Source organism: Salvelinus fontinalis, chromosome 11 (genome assembly GCF_029448725.1).
Source record: "Salvelinus fontinalis isolate EN_2023a chromosome 11, ASM2944872v1, whole genome shotgun sequence".
Classification (NCBI taxonomy): domain Eukaryota; kingdom Metazoa; phylum Chordata; class Actinopteri; order Salmoniformes; family Salmonidae; genus Salvelinus; species Salvelinus fontinalis.
The window spans coordinates 21,447,449-21,471,765 of NC_074675.1; the positions used below are offsets into that span (position 1 = coordinate 21,447,449).

The 24,317-nt window shown below is 43.8% G+C and overlaps 1 protein-coding gene across 2 annotated transcripts in view; it reads right to left on the bottom strand.

Annotated features, from left to right (window-relative positions):
• LOC129865273 (chemokine-like protein TAFA-5) overlaps positions 1–14,292 on the bottom strand; it is a 195,322-nt gene extending 181,030 nt beyond the window's left edge. The window contains exon 1 of one of the 2 annotated variants that reach the window (XM_055937912.1): positions 13,429–14,292. In XM_055937912.1, coding sequence (XP_055793887.1) covers positions 13,429–13,540 — 112 coding nt within the window. In that variant the 5' untranslated portion in view covers positions 13,541–14,292. The remainder of the gene's footprint in view (positions 1–13,428) is intronic. The other variant, XM_055937914.1, reaches the window with a different exon arrangement.
• Between the last annotated feature and the right edge of the window lie 10,025 nt (positions 14,293–24,317).

The window sequence follows — 24,317 nt, forward strand, 5'->3', positions numbered from 1 at the left end:
TTGTGTGGTATGGAATGATTTGTGAGACCCGGGTTTGGGCAGATTAACCGGATTATCCGACGTTCAAAATGAGACTGATTTGAGGAAATGATTGATTATTGACTGCTTTGATATCGAGATATTCCTCTATATAGTCTAGTGTCCTTACAAACTGCGGTCATAGCCTTTCTCTATATATATAGTCACTCCCTCCTTAAGACTCCCCAGTTAGTCGGTAAACACTACAGTTTTACTCTGCAATAACATGTCACAGTGTCCTGGGCTAGGTTTAGCCATTTGGGTGAGCAACACACTTCATTTAGCCATTCTGCTAAACAAGAAGATTTGTCAACCAGTCAGAGTAAAATGAAGTGCGCTGTCCCTTGGCAGAACGGCGCATGGCGCATGCTCCCAAAACGAGCCACTTAGGACTGAAATAGGGCCCTTTGAAAACCCAGTACAATGCAAAAACTTCAGAGCATTTTTACGACAAATACTCATGAAGAGGAAATTCAAAAACCGTGCATCTCAGCGTTTTGTCCCTTTTTTAGAGAAAAATAACTCCTGGTTTGGTTAAGTGGCCTGTGTGTGTGTGTGTGTGTGTCTGTGTGCGTCAGTTTGTCTGTGTGTCTGTGTGTGTGTGCGTGTGCACACACAAGCGTGTGTGTGTGTATTCGAGCCAGTGATGTATAACCAGGACCTTGCATTTAATTAAGAAGGCCTCCTCCACTTTCTGCAAGTGTGCATAATCATTCCATCCACTGTGATATCATCTACTTAATGCATTATTTTACCATACAGTTAAACCTGGCCAATAAATCTAGCAGCGCTCTCCTTTAAATAGATGCTGGTTGGCTGAATAATATGTGCATTAGATTAGTAGTGGCTGGACCCCCCGAACCTCCAAGCTGAGAAAATAGGGATGGGGGCTCCCTCCCTCAGGATCACATCTTAACACCTTAGTGCCGCAGATAGCTATGATGATGATGATGTGTGTGTGCGTACATGCGTGCGTGCGCAGGTTTCTGTACGTCCATCTGTGTGAATGCTTGGTGCATCTATGAGTCTTTTCTCTCGGTCTGTTGATTCACTCTATCCATAGTATTCATCTATGTGTATATCCCTGCAGAAATAGAACCATATCCCATTCATTCTTTCTAGCCATAACACCCCATGCTTCACTACTGGCTTCACCATGTGTGGCCCTGTCTACCTTCTCACCTTAAGCCCCATATCAGAGGTCAAGGTGTGGCTTTCGAAATGAGACTATGGAATCCACTCAATATCCAACATCACAGTGTCAAGGTTGCAATGCAACGTCAAACCTTTTTCATTTGTGACATTTGCAGTGGATTATATTATTTTTGTCTCTTCCGAAGAGCATGGTGGAGTGATTCTATGTGACCCCATTATGGAAATTGTTAAGTCTGTGTCCCAAATGGCACCGTATACCCTGTATACCCACTACTTTTGAACCATAGGGCTCAGGTCAGAAATAGTGCACTATAAATGGTATGCACTGAAAAGGGTCCCGTTTGGAATGCATAGAAAGCAACCAAAGACATGATACAGTGGGTTATGAAATTCAGAGATTATATACATTTCCATGGTTTCTTTATCTCTCTAATACAGTACAGGGAGCACCTAGGACTCATTATTTGTTGCTTTCCCTCTCCCTCTCTCTCTGTCATGCCTTTAAATGATGTCATTCGTATGAATAATACATATGTTTTTTAGGGAGTTCTAGAAACTGGGGTTATTCTGTTGTCTTTGATTTGTAATGTCCCTCGGAATGTCCTCCACAGGCTAAAAGGAAAACATATGTAATGATTAAAGAATGTTATTGAATGATTATGGGTGCGATTAAATAATATTGGAGACCCGGAGGGAAAAAGAAAGTCATTGTGAAATGAAGAGTTTCTCCACACTGGAAGATCTGTGCAGGGACTAAATGCTGTCTGTCTCTAGACATTGACAAATTAAGAAATTACATTTGTGTGAATATGTGGAATCGGTTTGTCACTGGATAGTGGAAGGGTGTTAGCTAACACCCGTTACCGAGATTCACTTGAGGGTCTAATAAATCTGGCAGAATATTATATTAATGAATTTCACCAAAATACAATACCGCACAACCATATTTTGGTTTATTAAAGAGATTACATGTTTTTCTATGCTAAATATGATCCATATTCTGTCATTTTCTGTATGGTAGGAATAACTGATTTTCCAACTAAACACTATCCTATACAGCACTGCAGGACAAAAATTATAATATGAATGTAAATTTTTTACTGCAATGTCTCATTTTATGTGACAGAGTTCCTACATCTCTGGAAACATAATTAGTGCACTACTTCTGACCAGGACCCATAATGTGCTGGTCAAAGTAGTGTGCTATATAAAGAATTCCATTTGGTTCCATTTGGGACACAACCATGATTACGAGATCTCTGTTGTTCCACTGTAATGGGTATTCCATATTCTAACCCCGAGGTGCCCCACTTACTGTATATAACTCACACGCCATGCCAGTGTCACTGTTACAATTAAACACTTTATCATACGCTCTACGGGTTAGGAAGAGTTAGTTATGAGAGAGGAGGGAGGGGGGGAGGGGGGGGGGGGAAAGAGGGAGTGAGTGAGAGAGGCAGAGAAAGCGAGAGAGAGAGAGAGAGAGAGAGAGATATTCCCCCATCCAGAAGCTGCCAGGCAGGCTTAACCAAGCCATGTTTCACATGTAGAAAAGTATCAGCTGGAATTACATTGCTACAGCTGAAAGGATACCTTCAGGCTTCATTTCCTGCTTCTCTCTTACAGAGTGTCTTATAGGGGTGTCTTATCTCTTCTCTCTTTCTACTTGCGTTCTGGGGCGGCAGATAGCCTGGTGGTTAGAGCATTGGCCCACTAACAGGAAGGTTGCTGGATCAAATCCCTGAGCTAACAAGGTAAAAATATATTGTTCTGCCCGTGAGCAAGGCGGTTAGCCCACTGTTCCCCGCGTGCCGTTGATGTCGATCAAGGCAGCCCCCCGCACCTCTCTGATTCAGGGTGGTTGGGTTAAATGCGGAAGACGCATTTCAGTTGGACTACTGACTAGGTATCCCCCTTTTCTTCTCCTTTATTTCCACATAATAATATTACATAATACGACATCAAGTGATCCAGAATCTGTGCGGAATGCCATTTCTTACAATACTCGACTCTGCATTCTGTAATGACATTTTCGGAACAAACAGTAAGACACAACACAAATGGCAGCATGCTGAGATTTGCAAATCGATCACATACATTGCTAAATAGAAAGAAATACAATATAGCACAATGATTCCAATCCAGAAATGGCCTATGAAAAACCTCTGTTATAAAACAATCCATTGAGACAAGGATCCAGGTAATGCGCCTTATGGCATACTCCCATAAGAATAGTCTGAGAAGACAGACTATTCTATTTTACACAGACCTGAGAATGAGCCATACATTTCAACACATGCTCATATCTGACTCTGGGTAAAGTGCTGCTGTCCGTCTACCATTTAGATTCATGTCGATGGAAGATGGTATGTCGATGTAATTTACCATGTACTGTAGTGCACTGGATTCATAGCTCTTGTGTTTCAACTACTTAAACATGTCGCAGGGCCACAACCTGTTATAATACCTTCAGATCAAGGATCCTAACATTAGCCCTGACAGTCATAACTTAGCATTTACTAAAACGTCATAGTATAGGTCTGTTATCTTGTTCAGCGTGTGTGGGGCTCCATGGCGGGACAGCGGCAATTGATTGAATAGAGTTGACTTCAACTCCATTAGGTGCCCCGGCAACATTCACCAACCGGACACGGTTCCTTATTCTGCAGATTAACTACCTCTCAGGCACAGAGATGAATGGGCCTGCCTCGTCTAATGTGATATTTGTTTCTTCTTCTCGAAGTCTCCACTCCGCTAGTCTCCGTCTCCAGCTGACTTCTTCATTGTATTACCTCACACTTTATTCCCAAGACAGACTGTGGATCTGTGGGTCGGTGGACTGAGCATTTTCATCCATCTGCTTTTGTTTCATTGTCTAATGTGTTTTATTTTCTTTCTTTCTCTGGCTGTAAGCTCACTCTCTCCACCCCTCTCTCTCTCTCTCTCTCGCTCTCTCGCCACTTTGCTGGCATCTCCTCTCTGCTCCAGGCGTTTGTTGTCATGGGTCTGTGAGCTGCCTGTCTGTGACGGGGCTAGGGCCCTCCAGGAATTCAAAACGCCATTGTGGAATTTTCTTCCAAGCAATTGCTTTTTCAACAATAAAGATAAGTAGCTCTAACCATCCTCTGTGAAGGGCTCTACTCTCCCTTAGCAAATCAACCTGACCTTCTCTTTTTATCTCTCCAAGTGTCCAGACAGGACCCCAGGTGTATTTGTTTGTGTGTATTTTGTAAATCAATTATCACTCAATATACCGATCAACTATCAACTTCTAAGGTACAGTAAAGGCATTCAACTCATCAGTGTGAAATGTCAATGCCCATGCATTATGCATGCCGTTTTAATGCCTATCAAATATATAATACATTCATATCAACTCATGATATGAGTGACATGCAGCATTTAACCAGAAATCATCTCTATAATTGATGAGAGACTCACTGATGCCAGAGCTAAATGCAAACACATGTAGGCTAGTTCGTTTACTTTATTCATCACACGCTTCGTAAACAACATGTGTAGACTAACAGTGAAATGCTTACTTACGAAGCAAATGTGATTTGATTTTATTAATTATCAATGACATTTATGAGAAAGTAAACAAACTAGCCTACATGTGTTTGATATCATGGTCTATTTTTCTGTTTGGGTGTCAATTACATCAGCTTTCACAATGAGAGAGAGAGGCTTTCGAGAGACAACATGGTCTCAGTAGAATATGTAAAAAAATAGTGACATTTAACCATTGTAATCATACATAACCCAAGCTGACATGTTAGTTAGGGTAGACCACAACACAAAAAAACAGCACTCTACCCTGTGAAGCTTAATGTGAACTGGTATCACAACTATAACCCCCTTATAGACCCCAAGGATCTGTTAACATGTCTTCTAGTCAAAAAACCTCTCTTGTGGTGACCCTATGCAGGCAGTAGAAAAGAGTACAGTTTTCAGAAGTTGCAGTTTCACTGCTGGTTGAGTTGTGAAAACAGAGCTACAATTATCCACAATATCCATCTCTTTAACAAGACAAGCTGGTAGTTTATAGTGTAACAGATTTGATTTTCTCAAAAAACACAATGCAATTGTCTGCCTAATTTCCAATCCTCCATATGTATATTTTTCTTATATATATTTTTTAATTTGATTATTTCCCCCCGAAGCCTACCACCCTTACTGTATTTGGATTACATTTTTGGACAAGAATACTTGGGCTTATACACTACCATTAAAAAGTTTGGGGTCACTTAGAAATGTCCTTGTTTTTGAAAGAAAAGCAAAAAAAAAATGGTCCATTAAAATAACATCAAATGGATCAGAAGGACAGTGTAGACATTGTGATCAATTAGCCTTTTAAAATGATAAACTTGTATTAGCTAACACAACGTGCCATTTGAACACAGGAGTGATGGTTGCTGACAATGGGCCTCTGTACGCCTATGTAGATATTCCATAAAAAAAACTGCAGTTTCCAGCTACAATAGTCACCATTAACAATGTCTACACTGTATTTCTGATCAAAATCAGTAGTGTACTTCCAGCTAATACATACTACATACATTTTATAGACAAGGTACATTTTACACTAGTTATCTTTTTTTTATCCTTCAGCTACCCTTAACCCCTCCCATTTGTTATGTTTGTTTGTTGTTTGTTTGTGGTTTGTGTTTGTCTCTGTAAACATAAACAACCGTGGTGACAGAGATTGTCCCGGTGGTTTATTTCATTAAGCTATTCTCCTGGGTGTTCCCAAAATGAATTGTTTGGAACAGATGGAGCCAATAAATAAGATGGTGATATGTAGAAGATGGGACACTGGGCTTGTAGTTGAATAGTGTGACTTTATTTTTCCTAGGTGTTACCAGGTATGAGGTATTGGAATAGCAGATTGTCTCTCTTGAAAGACTTTCGATTTGACTTTATCTCGGACCGACGTAACTGGATCATCACTTCTCTAGAAGACCGGATTCATAAGCAATTAGAAACGATCACTATTCCGATATGTTTGAACTAGATCCAGCGATATCAAAGACATATCTGATCATGTTCATTAACTTTTTTTTAAGGATCATAAAAAGGGACAGTTCGTTAAAGATCATCGTTAAGGAATTTGATCAGAGTTGGATTCCATCAGTGATACTCTGGTAGAACAGGCAATAGAAAATATCAATCAATTTCAAATGTACAGTATTTGAGCCACATCCACCAATATCACGAGACTAATCAATATCAAAGGCGAATCACCAAAGTGGTCATCAGTAAATGGATGTGATCAGTATCAGCACTAGATTACTCTGACGTCAGTGAGAAGCGTTACTCTGTTAGCACGCTGCTCTAATGGCTGCTCACGTGTTATACCAACAAGGATTTCATCACTTTCATCACAGGATTTCATCACAAAATCCTCATCTTCTGCCCAAATTTCTCTGGCCCATCTGTGATACATACATTAACACCATAGAGCTGAGGAACTTTCTCCACATCATATATGACACCCATGGTCATACATTTTTTTTTTTAAGTAGCTCAATTTTTGACACAGAGATCCATTACGGTCTTTCTATCTTTCTCCTTTCTCTTGGTGAAAACTTCAACAAGTTTGATAGTTACAGATGTACATGTGGACAGTGGCTCAATTTCTTTACCCAGAAAAAGGCCCTTCAGGCAATGCCAGAAATAGAGTAAGATGTTCAATTCAGGCTTGTTTACCTACTAGTACTGCTTGGATTTTGAGGGCAGTTCCTTTTCATCTTGCTGCAGAGATTTCAAACACATTGACATCTCAGGGAAGATCCTCAGGCTAGGTATCAGGGGCTTGGGTTATCAGATGATATTATACTGGGTTTTCCCCATGAACGCCCTGAGGGCTGAGTCTACAGTACTGAGGCTACAGCAGGCTACAGAAGGCTGCGTTCCCCATGCAGCGTCGGAGGGCCAGTACAGTGTTGTTGATTCAGGTAGAGCAGACTGAGACATGTACATAAACGAACAGAACAGAGAGCATTAGACGATGCTTAATCTAAGACAGTGGGATATCTGTGGGTGTGTGCTGGTGTTGGAGTGAGCCGGGTATGTAGTGACGTGTATGCTGAGGATTGGGGTGAGGGATGTGTATGCCGAGGATGTGGGTGTGAGTCAGTGAGTGTCTAAAGTGAATGGGGATTTGTGGTAGGTTGTAATGACTACTGAAGATGTGTGGGGCGGTAGTGACTCACAGTGGTGTGTTATAGGGGTTGGTGGTGCTCTCGTTCTATCCCTGGCAGCAGGTGTTACATCAGGACCAGGCATGATTCATCTGCTACTGCTGGATTTGACACTGAGGGTGGGAGGTACAGCAGGGGAGAAGGGACAAAGTGTACAGTCTTTCCTTCACCGAACTTCTCCCTCTCTGCTCTCTCTCACGATCAACGTAAGCACCCTCAGAAACAATATGCTCCTGAGCTACTTAGAGACTAACTCCCACACAACACACTGAAAACAGTGCACACAAACACACACACACTAACACACTTTTCCCATTCAAATACATGCAGTGATAATGATCCAGCAGCATCAACATCCCGACCTAACCTCCCAGTACAGCTTGTTAATGGCCCAGCGTTTGTTCTACTTTGCACATTCACAACCATCTGACTGATATTCATGTAGTAAACCAACAGAGGAGTCCAGTCAGACACGTTCCTATGGTTCTAACTAGCACTGTGCTAACGTTATTGGCATTTTGACTTTTGTCTCTGTGGCCTCATCGTGAACACTTCAAAGCTAACAAGCGGAGCCAATGAATGAGTACTAATAATTTCACTGGAAAACAAACGCATCTCGAGTCACATCCAGAGGAGGGAGCTACAGTGCACTGCATAAAACTGTCTCTATAACTAAACATATATGTGTGTAATTCACTTAATAACAATAAATACCATCAGTGGCTAAGGACATATTTTAAACTTAATCAGGATATCCATAGGAATAAACTAACACCAGTCTTTGACATGCTGTTGGTGAATTAGGCTGAAGTGTCATCTCTAGTGTGCAGCCTTGTGCGTCTCTCTAACTCACACACTCTCTCTCCAGCTCTCTCTCTCCCCTGCTCTCCCCTCTCTCTCTCCCCTGCTCTCTCTCTCTCTCCCCTGCTCTCTCTCTCTCTCTCCCCTGCTCTCTCTCTCTCTCTCCCCTGCTCTCTCTCTCTCCCCTGCTCTCCCCTCTCTCTCTCCCCTGCTCTCTCTCTCTCTCCCCTGCTCTCTCTCTCTCTCTCTCTCTCTCTCTCTCCCCTGCTCTCTCTCTCTCTCCCCCTGCTCTCTCTCTCTCTCCTGCTCTCTCTCTCTCTCTCCTGCTCTCTCTCTCCTGCTCTATCTCTCTCTCTCTCCCCTGCTCTCCCTCTCCCCTGCTCTCCCTCTCCCCTGCTCTCTCTCTCTCTCTCAGCCGTGTGCATCTCTCTCTCTCTCTCTCTCTCTCTCTCGCGCTTTCAGCTGTGTCTGTGCAGATCTCACAGTGAGATGCTAATTTTGAGAGACATTTACCATATGAGTCACAGCCATAATCACAGACCTCCCATTTCTCTACTCTCAGGCACTTACGGTCACACTCGTAAGCAAATAGGTGTCACTCGGAACATGTATTTATGGTCAATAGTACACAAAGTCAGATGACATTGCTCTGCAATATATGCTAATTAAAACATAGACTAGATTCTCTTTAGCCCTATATAGGGCACCGTGCATGGGCGTGCTAGATGGCTACAATGAGGAGCCTGGAAAATAATTGGCTAATTGTTTTAGGGGGCATTTGTTTCCAAGAATCCTCTTACTGAAAGCATATCTATAATATGTAACTCCTTGTCCTTCCATACGGAATGTATAATGTGTGGATATCTGTATAGAAACTTTTCTCCAAACCGGCACCTATAACTCTGCTGTGGTAGAGGGCGCGCAAGAGACACTTCCATGTAGCCTACCACTGTCTACCACAGCCGAGTTATAGGTGCCAGTTTGGATTTTTTTTTGCCTCAGATGGTTTCCACAGATATCCACACATTATACAATTGGGAATATACAAGGGGTTACGGATTATAGATTTGACTTCAGTAGCAGGATTTTCAGAAACAAGTACCCCATTAAAACATTTTGCCGGTTATTTTCCAAGCTATATAGGGCTAGATTGTCCTTATTTTAACTCTGCCATTGCCTGACATAGATTATCTGCGGTTTTATAATGAGATATGGCCAAGATATCATATCATTATATTTGTACAATTTTTGACGGTGTGACGGTATTTGACGGTATTTGATGTTTTTTTAATAACAAAAGTTCTAAATATGCTTTATGAGTAGTTCATGACCCTAGGTTGGCAACAGAAATTAAAAGTGATTTCAATGGGGCTTCCTCCATTCTGAGTGTTTTATACTGTTCAATCCAACTCCAACAACAACAGAAAATCAGCATTTTCATACATTTGGGCATTTCCTGCACTCATTTGTTATCATTTCCACAGCCTCAATTCGTCAGGGCATGGACTCTACAAGGTGTCGAAAGCGTTCCACAGGATGCTGGCACATGTTAACTCCAATGCTTCCCAAAGCTGAAGCAGATGTCCTTTGGGTGGTGCACCAAACTGTTGAGTGTTAAAAACCCAGCAGCGTTGCAGTTCTTGACACTATCAAAACGGTGCGCCTGGCACCTACTACCATACCCCCATTCAAAGGCACGTAAATATTGTGTCTTGCCCATTCACCCTCCGAATGGCACACATAAACAATCCATGTCTCAATTGTCTCCAGGCTTAAACATCCTTATTTAACCTCTCCTCACTTTCATCTACATTGATTGAAGTGGATTTAATAGGTTACATCAATAAGGGATCATTGCTTTCACCTGGATTCTCCTGGTCATTATATGTCATGAAAATAGCAGGTGACCCTAATGTTTTGTATACACAGGGGGGCAGCACTTTGAATACATTGTTATTTGACATGACAATGAATGAAAAAGCCAGAGAAGAATTATTGTGAAAGGGTAGGAACCAAAGTGTTGGTCAGTGTTTCCAAAGGGACCCTAATTAGATGTTAGATTACATGTTTTGCTTGCTAGTGTTTTGCTTGCTAGTGCAAGCTAACATATTTATGCTTTGCCTATTCCTCTCTGATTTAGAAGATACCATTGCACAAACAACATGATGATCTTTGCCTACACCAGCACTGGTATCAGACTGTATGAGCTAGCTAAGTTTGCTTTGACTGTTTGCACATTAGGCTAGCTAGCCAGCTTACTTACGATTAGCATTAGCGGCTAACACAATTTATTTTAGCCACAACTTGCTAAGAAAAGACAAAACTAGCTGTTTACAGACAGTAAGATACACAAACGAATAGTGCGATTATAGAACGCTTGTGGATTTATATTATTAAGAACCAAAGTGGAAATCAGCATCGGTTATAAAATCTTGTTGCATCTGACCATGCATACAGAGTGAACGGCATGGCAAGTACTCGTGACTCCGTGGTTGTCTGGTTGAGCAACAACTTGAGTGACGGGTCAGGGCTTGGTATGGGAAGTGCATGGGGAAGCGACATGCAGGAGGAAAGGGAGAGAGACGACTTGAGTAGCAAACGGAGTAAACTATTTTTAAAAATTACATTACACACACTGGAGTGACGTATCACATTTAACAAACCAAACACTGAAATACCGTTATAGAACGTAAAACCCCAAGTTAAAACCTAAACCACTCTGTGTATCAATACTGGTAGAATACAGTACACTGCCCAGCCCTAGTCCAAACCCTCTCATCCAGCTGCTGTAATCACACACAGGCTATACTTTCATCTCATGCCCAAGAGGAGAGTTATGTCTCAGCATAATAAACATGGATCAGCTCTGGCTATGCCTCTGCTCTGTGACTCACAGAAGAGAAGCATGCCATCCGTTGGTCAGCCAGTCCAGTCAAGTTCTGAGATTCATGTCAGAGACCACAAGTAGGTCAAGGCACTGCTTCAGAAGCTATTTTGGATAGGGGGAAGAGTGCAGGAGAGACAGGCGAAAGTAGAAAGGAAAGACAGCCTAGGACAAGAGAGACAGGACTGGACAGGAAATGGGCAAGAACAGACAAGCCAGGACAAGGAAAGGGACAGCGGAAGGAGTCAGGCCATGGTAGAAAAGACAAGCCAGTAGGGAAGAAATGGACAAAACAGGTAGTAAATACCCAACCGGTCCGTGCATCAATACCGATAAAATACAATACACCGCCCAGCCCTAGTCCAGACCCTCTCATCCAGCTGCTGTAATCACACACAGGCTATACTTTCATCTCATGCCCAAGAGGAGAGTTCTGTCTCAGCATAACAAACATGGATCAGCTCTGGCTATGTCTCTGCTCTGTGACTCACAGAAGAGAAGCATGCCATCCGTTGGCCAGCCAGTCCAGTCAGGTTCTGAGATTCATGTCAGAGACCACAAGTAGGTCAGGGCACTGCTTCAGAAGCCATTTTAGATAGGGGGAAGAGTGCAGGAGAGACAGGCGAAAGTAGAAAGGAGAGACAGCCTGGGGCAAGAGAGACAGGACTGGACAAGAAATGGGCAAGGACAGGGACAGTGGAAGGAGTCAGGCCATGATAGAAAAGACGAGCCAGGAGGGAAGAAATGGACAAAAACATGTAGGTCAGGACAAAAGGGAAGAGACAGGGAGGAGAAAGTGAGGCAAAGAAGATATTGTCAAGGAAAGGGACACAGGAAACAAGTGTAGAATCAAGTTAGAAACAAAAGGATGTTTAACAGTAGGGAGGATCAGGATGGCTCTGTAGACTGCTGACCAGAGCAAACAGCCAACATTGCAGAAGAGAACCTCCCTCTACACTTTTTTTTATTCTCTTCAAAACCAGAATGTGGGGGGGATCTAGTTTCAGGCTTTTCTTTTACGCCTGCTACATTAGGTTTCCACCGAGGAAGAGTTGCTGCACACACACTTGCACACACACACACACTGATCTGAAACATCCAGAGAAACGCTGATTAAACAGCCACAGTCTCTATGTGATCGAAAAAACACACAGGCCGTTCATTCTCAAGACAAAAGAGAAGAAATGCAGATTCAATTCCCTCCTCGACTTTTGCTGCAGCCTATAATGAACCTAAGACACTGCCAGAGGAGAGGAAATTAGTCCCATGTGGCTCAGTTGGTAGAGCATGGCTCTCGCAATGCCAGGGTTGTGGGTCAATTCCCAAGGTGGCCCAGTACGAAAATGTATGCACTCACTACTGTAACTCACTCTGGATAAGAGCGTATGCTAAATTACAAAAATGTGAAACGAAATTCGAGCGAAAAAGAGGGATCTGTTTTTGTGGTAAATGTGCCCCTAGACAACGGAATGATTATATTAGTCATTAGCTTAAGTGCTAATAAAATAACTTAGCTTGTAATAGGCTTGTAATAGGCTTAGCGTGGTAAATGCACACCGAACGCTTCCTTTCCCATACGTTTCCACACATAACCCATAGTGCCAGCTGGAGATCTCTCTCAAGTGACTCAGACTGGGTGATTGGTTCCCTGGAGGTGAATAATACTGGAATGGCATGCTATCCTTTCATGGTCAGAATACACAGATGAGTCAGGGCCAAGCCATGAGACTAACCTGGGTGTGCTAAATAAAGATTAGATCAAATAAATACGAAATTAGATTTTTTAATTCATGACCTGACTGGTATTTTCTTCATTTAAATTTGATTATGATGAAGCTTCTCCCTAATGAGTTGATCACAGTCCAGTGCAATCCAACTGCAACCAGGTGAAATACTGCAATGATCTGATAGCACAAACAATGGCTGGTGCATGACTGTCCTTTCCACAGGATGATGGTCACGATGATGAAGTAAGCAGCCAACTTTATAATTCCACGCATTCAACAGAGTGAGTGTGCTACTCTAATTACTTGTTGTGTGTGTGTGTGTGTGTGTGTGTGTGTGTGTGTGTGTGTGTGTGTGTGTGTGTGTGTGTGTGTGTGTGTGTGTGTGTGTGTGTGTAATTGTGCAAACGTGCGTGGGCGCATGAGAACTATTATCCCATAGCCTACTTTTGAAACAATTTTAACTCAACTGCAATGACAAAACCAATAACCCTTGAAGTGATTTCCGATATTGCTGTCGCATAATTTTCATGTCAAAGCAGCAGACAGTGACACCACGGTCACCCTATGGTCTAACGCCGCAGCACTTTATAAATATGAACCAATATGATCAGGGAAAACGAGTCAGAGAAAGAGGAATTACCGCAGTAGATGATTAGGAGACTGGTCAACAGTATTACAGCCCAGAAAGTTGAAGACATCCTTGGCCAGGGGCTGGCATCCTTACGTTTAGTCAACCTTAAAGCCGGAGCCATTGAACAACGCGAAATCCTCTCACAAAAATCAAAAGTAATTTCACCAGCAAGGTCTGCCTCTCACGAAGCGCCTCTCTCCGCGTGTAATCCGTGGAAAAAACATGTTGAGAACGAACCTCTCATTGCAAAAGCTGTTATATGGCTATGCAGCCGGTGTGTAAAAAAGGCTGCATCTTCTTGAGGTTCATAGTTGATGAAAAAAGCTGGCTTGGCACGCTTGGGAATTACGCATGTGCTGCAATTAAATGTTTACTGTTCCCTATTCCAAAAATAACCTACTTCTTGGTGATATTGGTGAAATCCCAGTATGATCTCCAATATGCTATACAGGGGTGAAAGACGCAATCATGTGTACCGCAACGTCGTAAAGCTCCTCTAATTCAACTGTGGTAGAGGATGTGTGAATCGTTTAGGCTCCCAGGTAAAGACACACTGGAAAATATGTAGTTCATCAACAATGTCCTTTTAAATCTGATAAAGAATAGTATATGGGATCTACCCTAGAAATAAAGTACTTGGAGATCTCGACTCACTATCGACTGTTCTTAAACTCAAACTAGCAGATGATCAAGATCACCATCATGCGCACCGTTTCTATACCGGTAGAATAAAACGGAGGAGGGAGAGAGAAATAACGAGAGAGAGTGAGAGAAGGAGAGAGTGACCGCAGGATGCGTCGTAAATTCCCTCAAAATAATTTTGAGACTGAAATGTAAATTATATCACTGGAATAAAAAAGTAATACAAATACGTCTGACATCTGTACCCGTAAACATCTAATAATGTGATTATTGCTGTATGTACAGGACCTACAGCAAGCAGCGCTCCCTAAACTCACATACTGGGATGCTCACAGGTGGCGTGTGTGTGTGTTGATTTTTTTGGCGAGAGTACTGGCTATATCTGTCAGCGCATTTCCTGGAAATAAACTAAATCACACACACACAAACACAACATTAATTGTATCTGTACTGAACATAGTTTATGTCCTATAGTGTAGAAACAGTTTAAGAATGTCAGAGGACGTTAGTTGATTGATAGTAAACATCATTTATTGGAAAGGAATCCCATCGCGACTGTTTCTAAACCTGCCCTAACTCGAAGCATCCCTTTGCTAATGGACAGCGCCACGACTCGCGTCTACTGGACAGCACCAGTGATGATCGCATAGAAGAGAAGCGCTGTTCTGTTTTGGGGGTATGAGCCACTATGCATTAATGACCATGCATCAATGACCTGAGTCATTACATCTAATTAATGAATACTCTCAATTCTAAATACGATCGTTTTTTATAGTAGGCATTGCATTTCTACGATAAAGCAGTATGTGGGTCCACAGCATCTTTGAATGGTTTATAGGACTATCTCTTGGTTAGAATTTTGGCCTACAAACCATTCAATGACGCTATGGACTGGACCCATATAATGCCTTACCATAAAAATACAATCCTATTAGAAAAATGATTATATTTCTGTGAGCCTTACTCTCTTACATACTTCAGTGATCTGAAAGACCCAGATCTCAGAGTTATGCTTAGTTATTCTAACAGACAAGAGCTGAGTCGGAATACTATTTTCCACTACATCAATTCCCCCTTCCCCCTCTCTCTTCTCACATCAAGACTTAAGCATTTTAAATTCTACGCCTGTTTTAAATGGAAAGTAGTGCATGAATAGATGGTTGGAATGAGAGCCAGAGAGAGACAGAGCGAGCGAGAGAGAGAGGGAAGGGAGAGAGAGCGGTTGGCACGGTGCCCGCACTACACTGGCAGTGGGTCAGGTACAGCGGGCCTGGCCGCACCTTGGCACAAGCCACACTCACCCAGCGCTCGCTGCGTTAACTCCAGCCAGGAGACAGGGCACGAGGTGTGGCTTACATATGTTTTTCAATCCCTCACTTTTTTCTCACTGGTTTTTCCAATCACCAAATGTAAAGTCTGTTGATACGGGTAGAAATGACTATGAATGAATAAACAGGGATATGGTAGAAAAGATCAACCCTGTTGTGAATCAGTAGCTTAAGCTGCAACCCATGACCGATGGCATTCCCCTGTAATAGCTAAATCACAGCACATTTATTCGGAGTATTGTCCGGGAGAAGGTTGATCACATAAGCATCGTCCATACAGATTTAGGCCTACATAGTTCATTCAAAAATCTGGTATTCGTCATTCAATTAGCATTTTGTCATTCTGAAAGTGTGACCAAAGCTCTTCTTGTAAAGCCTACTCTCTTCCTAAAAGTATGTGTTTGAGTTTGAAAACACTATGTCTCCCTATTCCAATACACTAACTTTGCTCTCAAATATGCTCAGGTCACGACCTTCAGATTTTACAGACTACTTCCTGAAGTTTTGTTATTAGTTTTGGGGTTATTTCCTATGGTGCGGAGACAGGGTTCTGTCCTAGGCTTATCTGTTCTGTAAGAAACCCAGACCCAGGATGCGTCCCAAATGGATAGCTGTTCCCTATATAGTACACTCCTTTGACCATGGCCCATATTAGATGCACTATGAAGGGAATAGGGTGTGATTTGGGATGCAATTCTCGCCCTTTCTGTAGTGCTTCTGTTCTGGTAATACACCACTTAGTAGGGAGCCTCTCCTGATGCTACCTCGCGCAGCCGTCTGTGATAGTGTGCATCCCAAATGGAACCGTATTGCTTACAGAGTGCACTACTTTTGACCAGAGCCGGGTCAAAATTAGCGTACTATATAGGCAGAAGAGTGCAATTGGGCATGCAGACTCAGACTGACCTGACCTTCTCTCTCTGCTACTCTCTGCTATCCCTTTGATCTGGCTAGATGTGATGACTTCCTTTTTATTGGGTCTAGCTGGATGGTGAAGTGGCTTTGAACTCAGCATGTCGCCCACTGAGCTACCCATGCCCACTGAGGACACTTCCTGATGGGAGAGATTTACAATACAAACCTACTGAACAGCATGTGGTGAGCCATGGTTGAAACAGAAACAGGCCATTAGAGAGGAGAAGTTTTACAGCTACAGAAATATTGGTGTATGGTGAAGTTGTACCTAGTCGCTGACCTTGGGTCAGTTTACCATTTTCCCCACTAATGGTTAAGGCTAGGATTGGGGCTGGGGACGCTGATCCTAGCTCTGTACCTAAACTTCACCCTGGAACACACTACACTGTTCAAACAGGTTCTCACAAATCCACTTTGATTCTAAAGGATCCTGAGGTCTGTGAGAAATACAATCCGTCCATGCATAATAGATTAATCAGGTAGAATTTGTTCTCTACTGCTCTACTGCACTTGGACATTTCAGAAGAAATACTTTTGTATAGCGTTGTATCCAGCAGGATAGACCCGCTTGTCTCTGGTGCTGTAATTACAGTTTGCTACAGAGGGCCTCTCCCAAAATAAGCCTCCAAACACATTTATTATCATGTTTGAGAAAATCAAGGGGGTTGTTTCTAGCTGAATGTCCTAGTTCAAAACACAATAGTTATACATGGGTAGACTTGAATGTCTTTTTTATTTTTTTTATTCAATTCACCCCTTTATTCAGGGTAACATAGGCCTACTCTGAATCTTCAATTGGTACTGTATTCCCTATAGTATTCCCTATGGGCCCTGGTCAAAAGGAGTGCACTACATAAGGAATAGGGTGCAAATAGAGATGCAAATATGAACATCCTCCTGTGGATCTTAAACAATACTAGCAGCCAGAACAGACAGCAACAACATAATTAAACAGTGTTATTATACATGTTCCAATGCTTCCAAAGCTGGAATCTTCAATGAATACCTGAGTGCCAGCCAGGGTGACCGGGAAACTGGGCTGTGTGTGTGTGTGTGTGTGTGTGTGTGTGTGTGTGTGTGTGTGTGTGTGTGTGTGTGTGTGTGTGTGTGTGTGTGTGTGTGTGTGTGTGTGTGTGTGTGTGTGTGTGTGTGTGTGTGTGTGTGTGTGTGTGTGTGTGTGTGGCCTCTGATGGCTCTCTGCTCATATTGTGGGTGCTCTCTGATATTTTACACTGGCGAGAGAGAGAGAGAATACATTACTCCAATAATGGAGTGTAATGACTTTAGCCTGGTACTTCTTCAAAAACGTGTCATGCTCAGATGAAAATGCAGTCCTTATGGCACTGCACAGTCTACATAACAATTGCCTGATAATCTAGACATGTGGGATAAATGTGTCAGGTCCTTCTGATGACCAAAGTACTTCTGTACATCCTGTTCTCTCAGTGATCATCTTCAAGAGGGATGATGACGTACAGAAAAAGAGCACCAAATCTAGCTATACAGACAATGGATCCTCGAGGGAATGTAATAACAGTGATTATATAATGGCATTTGGGACATTTTGATGGTGCGATTATACGCCCGGTGATAATTTGCACTCAGAGAGCAAAATTTGGGACATTAAATTACCCTATTAGAAAGGTCACTACAGATACTGTGTCCTTACACAGAGTTTAAATGGAAGGAACTCAGTGACCTGGAAATAATTTAGTAGGCCAAGATTAACCTCACTACACAAATTATCCAGTGTTAAATCAACACTGAGAGTGTTACATTTACTAGTGTTCCAGTGTCTATATGGGTCCAAACTTTTCAGTGTTAAATTAACACACTGCCCCGTATTTCCATATTTCCCATATTTCCCAGGTTGCCTTCCCTTTCGAGTGTAGAGTTACCACCCATGACTATATTTCTTAGTGACAGAGACATGGTTGTTGCCTTCACCAAGTGAGATTTTAAGCTAATATTTTATCATAAAAATTACATTCTTTAAGGCGATGCAATACATACAGTATTTCATAAGAACATTTTTCGAAGGCCTAGTTTTTACCCTAATATAGAGGCCTGAAACTCATGGTTTACAGGTCACATTAGGCCTGCAAGTCACATTATGCTGACTTGCAAAGTGCTGTGTAATTCCTATTGGAATCCAGCCAGTGGGGATAGCCAACATTTTGAATTTTTATTCACCTGCATTCAGATCGACTGCCAGGACTGGGAAGACTAAGATATGAGACTACCTAAGGCATCAGAACTAGAACAAACATTTTAGTAACGGGTGCAATAAATCCAACTAATATATTGGATTTGTTTCGTAAAATGTATGTTATTTATATTTGAGTAGCAAAAGACGAATTAATCAATCGAGGTACATGCAATAGAACATGCTGGGAAATATATTTGATTCTATTTTCTATTTAACCTTTATTTAACTAGGCAAGACAATTAAGAACAAATTCTTATTTATAATGATGTCCTACCAAGAGGATGGGATTAAACATGAAAATGTAAGACAAAACACACATTGACAAGACACAACGCTACACAAAGAGAGACCTAAGACAACAACACAACATGGCAGCAACACATGGCAACAGAGCATGGTAGCCACACAACATGACAACAACCCGGTAGTAACACAACATGGCAGCAACACAACATGGTAGCAGCACAAACATGGTACAAACATTACTAGGCACAGACAACAGCACAAAGGGCAAAAAGGTAGAGACAACAATACATCACGCGAAGCAGCCACAATTGTCAGTAAGAGTTTCCATGATTGAGTCTTGGAATGTAGAAATGGAGTTAAACTGTCCAGTTTGAGTGTTTTTTGCAGCTAGTTCCAATTGCTAGTTACAGTGAACTGAAAACAGGGGCGATCCAGAGATGTGTGTGCTTTGGGGACCTTTAACAGAATGTTACTGGCAGAATATGTGTTGTATTTGGAGGATGAGTGTTGCAGTAGGTATCTCAGATAGGGGGGAGTGAACCCTAAGACGATTTTATAAATAAGCATCAACCAGTGTGTCTTGTGCCAGGTACACAGAGATGGCCAGTTTACAGAGGAGTGCAGTGATGTGTCCTATAATTAGCATTGGTGACAAATCTGATGGCCGAATGGTAAAGAACATCTAGCCACTCGAGAGCACCCTTATCTGCCAATCTATAAAATTATGTCTCCTTAATGTAGCATGGGAAGGATGGTAATCTGAATCAGGGTTAGTTTGTCAGCTGGAGTGAAAGAGAAGTGATTACGATAGAGGAAACCAAGTCTAGATTTAACCTTAGACTGCAGCTTGGATATGTGCTGAGAGAAGGACAGTGTACCGTCTAGCCATACTCCCAAATATTTCTATGAGGTGACTACCTCAAGCTCTGAAGGGGGGTACATTCAACCACATCATCTTTGTTTTGGAGGTTTTCCGAACAAGGTTATGGGCAGAGAAAGCTTGTTGGACACTAGAAAGCTTTGTTGTAGAGCATTTAACACAAAATTCAGGGAGGGGCCAGCTGAGTATAAGACTGTATCATCTGCATATAAATGGATGAGAGATCTCCCTACTCCCCGAGCTATGTTGAGGTAAATTAAGAAGAGTGTGGAGCCTAGGATCGAGCCTTGGGGTACTCCCTTGGTGACAGGCAGTGCCTGAGACAGCAGATGTCTGACTTTAAACATTGCACTTTTTGAGAGAGGTAGTTAGGACAAAGACAAAGACCCCTCAGAGACACCAAAACTCCTTAGCCGACCCACAAAAATGGAATGGTCTACCGTATCAATAAAAATAGCAGCACATTGCGTTCCCCATGTGACCTACTTTGTGTGTATGTACTGACTTGTACAGTGGCTTGCGAATGTATTCACCCTCCTTGGCATTTTTCCTATTTTGTTGCCTTACAACCTGTAATAAAATAGATTTTTGGGGGGTTTGTATCATTTGATTTACACAACATGCCTACCACTTTGAAGATGCAACATATTTTTTACTGTGAAACAAACAAGAAGTAAATTTAAAAAACTGAAAACTTGAGCGTGCATAACTATTCACCCCCCAATGTCAATACTTTGTAGATGTCACGATCGTCTTGCTGTGAGAGATTGGACCAAGGCGCAGCGTGTGCAAAATACATCTTCTTTTATTAAAGAAGAGAGAAAAAAACAAACAAGAAACGAACAACTACACACGAACTAACAAAATAACAAAACTGACGACCGTGAAGCTAATACAGACAGATAGTGCTGACACAAACACTACACATAGACAATTACCCACAAACAGCTAAAGCCTATGGCTGCCTTAAATATGGCTCCCAATCAGAGACAACAATAACCAGCTGTCTCTGATTGAGAACCAATTCAGGCAACCATAGACTTTCCTAGACACCTATACTAAACACTAACCCATCTACTCTATATAACCCCCTAAACCATACAACACCCTAGACAATACAAAAACACACAAAGACAACCCACCCCAATTCACGCCCTGACCAACTCAATAAATAAAAGAAAAAGGAACAATAGGTCAGGAACGTGACAGTAGAACCACCTCTTGCAGCAATTACAGCTGCAAGTCTCTTCGGGTATGTCTCTATAAGCTTGGCACATCTAGCCACTGGGATTCTTGCCCATTCTTCAAGGCCAAACTGCTCCAGCTCCTTTAATTTGGATGGGTTCCGCTGGTGTACAGCAATCTCTAAGTCATACCACAGATTCTCAATTGGATTGAGGTCTGGGCTTTGACTAGGGCATTCCAAGACATTTACATGTTTCCCCTTAAGCCATTCAAATGTTGCTTGAGCAGTATGCTTAGGGTCATTGTCCCGCTGGAAGGTGAATCTCCGTCCCAGTCTCAAATCTCTGGAAGACTGAAACAGGTTTCCCTCAAGCACGCACCACTTTTCTGTTAAAAAAAAATAGAAATTTTTGAAACAAGTTATTTTTTTAATTTCACTTCACCAATATGTGTAACAGTCCTGACCTGTTTTATGTTGTTTTTATGTGTTTATGGTCAGGGTGTTAGTTTTGGGTGGGCAGTCTATGTTATTTGTTTCTATGTTGGTTTTGGTTTGCCTGGTATGGCTCTTGATTAGAGGCAGGTGGTTTGCGTTTTCCTCTAATCAAGAGTCATATTTAGGTAGGGCATTCTCACTGTTTGTTTGTGGGTGATTGTCTCCTGTGTCTGTATGTATGTTCGTACCACATGGGACTGTAGCGTTTGTTTGTTTCGTTTCGTTTCGATGTCATCTGTTTCCTGTACGTAAGTTTATGTTTAGTTATGTAAGTTTATGTTCAGGTTTCGTCAACGTCGTTTTCTTGTTTTGTAGTTTGGAAAGTGTTTTGTTTCGTTTCGTGTTGCCATCGCATTTATAATAAAGATGGCTTATTTCCCAAATGCTGCGTATTGGTCTGAAGATCCTTCTCTCCTCACCTCGTCAGAGGATGAGGAGAGCACCAGCCGTTACAGAATCACCCACCACGCTAAGACCAAGCGGCAAGGGAAAATTAAACGGAGTAAGGGACAGGAGAGAAAGGAGCAATGGACATGGGATGATGTTTTGGACGGAAAGGGTTGCTACACTTGGGAGGAGATCCTGGCTGGGAGGGATCGCCTCCCATGGGAACAGGTGGAGGCACTGAGGAGAGCAGAGGCTACCGGGGAGAGGAACCGGAGCTATGAGGGAACGCGTCTGGCACGGAAGCCGAAAAAGCCCGTAAGTAATTCCCAAAAATTTCTTGGGGGGGGGCTAGGAGGTAGTGGGCCAAGGGCAGGTAGGAGACCTGCGCCCACTTCCCAGGCTTACCGTGGAGAGCGGGAGTACGGGCAGGCGCCGTGTTACGCAGTAGAGCGCACGGTGTCTCCTGTACGAGTGCATAGCCCAGTGCGGGTTATTCCACCTCCCCGCACTGGTAGGGCTAGATTGAGTATTGAGCCAGGTGTCATGAGGCCGGCTCAACGCGTCTGGTCTCCAGTGCGTCTCCTCGGGCCGGCATACATGGCACCTGCCTTACGCATGGTTTCCCCGGTTCGCCTACATAGGCCGGTGCGGGTTATTCCACCTCCCCGCACTGGTCGGGCAACCGGGAGCATTCAACCAGGTAAGGTTGGGCAGGCTCAATGCTCAAGAGTGCCAGTACGTCTCCACGGTCCGGTATTTCCGGCACCACCTCCCCGCCCCAGCCTAGTACCTACAGTGTCTACACTATGCACTAGGCTACCAGTGCGTATCCTGAGCCCTGTTCCTCCTCCACGCACTCTCCCTGTAGTGCGTGTATCTAGCCCGGTGCCTCCAGTTCGGGCACCACGCACTAAGCCACCTGTGCGTCTTCAGAGCCCTGAACATACTGTATCTTCTCCCCCTACTAATCCTGATGTGCTTGTCCTCAGCCCGGTGTCACCAGTGCCGGTACCTCGCATCAGGGACAGAGTAGGCTTTGAGAGTACAGTGTGCCCTGTTCCTGCTCCCCGCACTAGTAGGAAGGTGCTTATCCTTAGCCCGGTGCCTCCAGTTCCGGCACCACGCACCAGGTCTACAGTGCACCGTATCCGGCCAGAGCCATCCGTCTCCCCAGCGCCATCTGAGCCATCCGTCTCCCCAGCGCCATCTGAGCCATCCGTCTCCCCAGCGCCATCTGAGCCATCCGTCTCCCCAGCGCCATCTGAGTCATCCGTCTGCCAGGAGCCTGCAAAGCCGCCCGTCTGCCATGAGCCTGCAAAGCCGCCCGTCTGCCATGAGCCTACAGAGCCATCCGCCAGACAGGAGCCGCTAGAGCCGTCAGCCAGACAGGAGCCGCTAGAGCCGCCCGCCAGACAGGATCTGCCAGAGCCGCCAACCAGACAGGATCTGCCAGAGCCGCCAACCAGACAGGATCTGCCAGAGCCGCCAACCAGACAGGATCTGCCAGAGCCGCCAGCGAGCCATGAGCAGCCAGAGCCGTCAGAGAGCCATGAGCAGCCAGAGCCGTCAGAGAGCTATGAGCAGCCAGAGCCGTCAGAGAGCCATGAGCAGCCAGAGCCGTCAGAGAGCCATGAGCAGCCAGAGCCGTCAGCCTGCCATGAGCGTCGAGAGCCGTCAGCCTGCCATGAGTGTCGAGAGCCGTCAGCCTGCCATGAGCGTAGAGAGCCGTCAGTCTGCCATGAGTGTCGAGAGCCGTCAGCCTGCATGGACCTGCCAGAGCCGTCCAGCCAGGACCTGCCAGAGCCGTCCAAACAGGACCTGCCAGAGTCCTTCAGCCGGGATCTGCCCCTTGTCCCGGTGTTGCCCCTTGTCCCGGTGCTGCCCCTTGTCCCGGTGCTGCCCCTTGTCCCGGTGCTGCCCCTTGTCCCGGTGCTGCCCCTTGTCCCGGTGCTGCCCCTTATTCCGGTGCTGGTCCTTATCCTGGTGCTGCCCCTTGTTCCGGTGCTGCCCCTTGTCCCGGTGCTACCCCTTGTCCCGGTGCTGCCCCTTGTCCCGGTGCTGGCTGTTTATTTAGGGGAAAGTAGTTTTAGGGTGGTCAGTGGAAGGGGTAGACAGAAGAGGGGAGTGACTATGGTGGTGTGGGGACAGCGTCCTGAGCCGGAACCACCACCGTGGTCAACTGCCCACCCGGACCCTCCCCTGGACTTTGTGCTGGTGCGCCCGGCGTTCGCACCTTGAGGGGGGGGTACTGTAACAGTCCTGACCTGTTTTATGTTGTTTTTATGTGTTTATGGTCAGGGCGTTAGTTTTGGGTGGGCAGTCTATGTTATTTGTTTCTATGTTGGTTTTGGTTTGCCTGGTATGGCTCTTGATTAGAGGCAGGTGGTTTGCGTTTTCCTCTAATCAAGAGTCATATTTAGGTAGGGCATTCTCACTGTTTGTTTGTGGGTGATTGTCTCCTGTGTCTGTATGTATGTTCGTACCACATGGGACTGTAGCGTTTGTTTGTTTCGTTTCGTTTCGATGTCGTCTGTTTCCTGTACGTAAGTTTATGTTTAGTTATGTAAGTTTATGTTCAGGTTTCGTCAACGTCGTTTTCTTGTTTTGTAG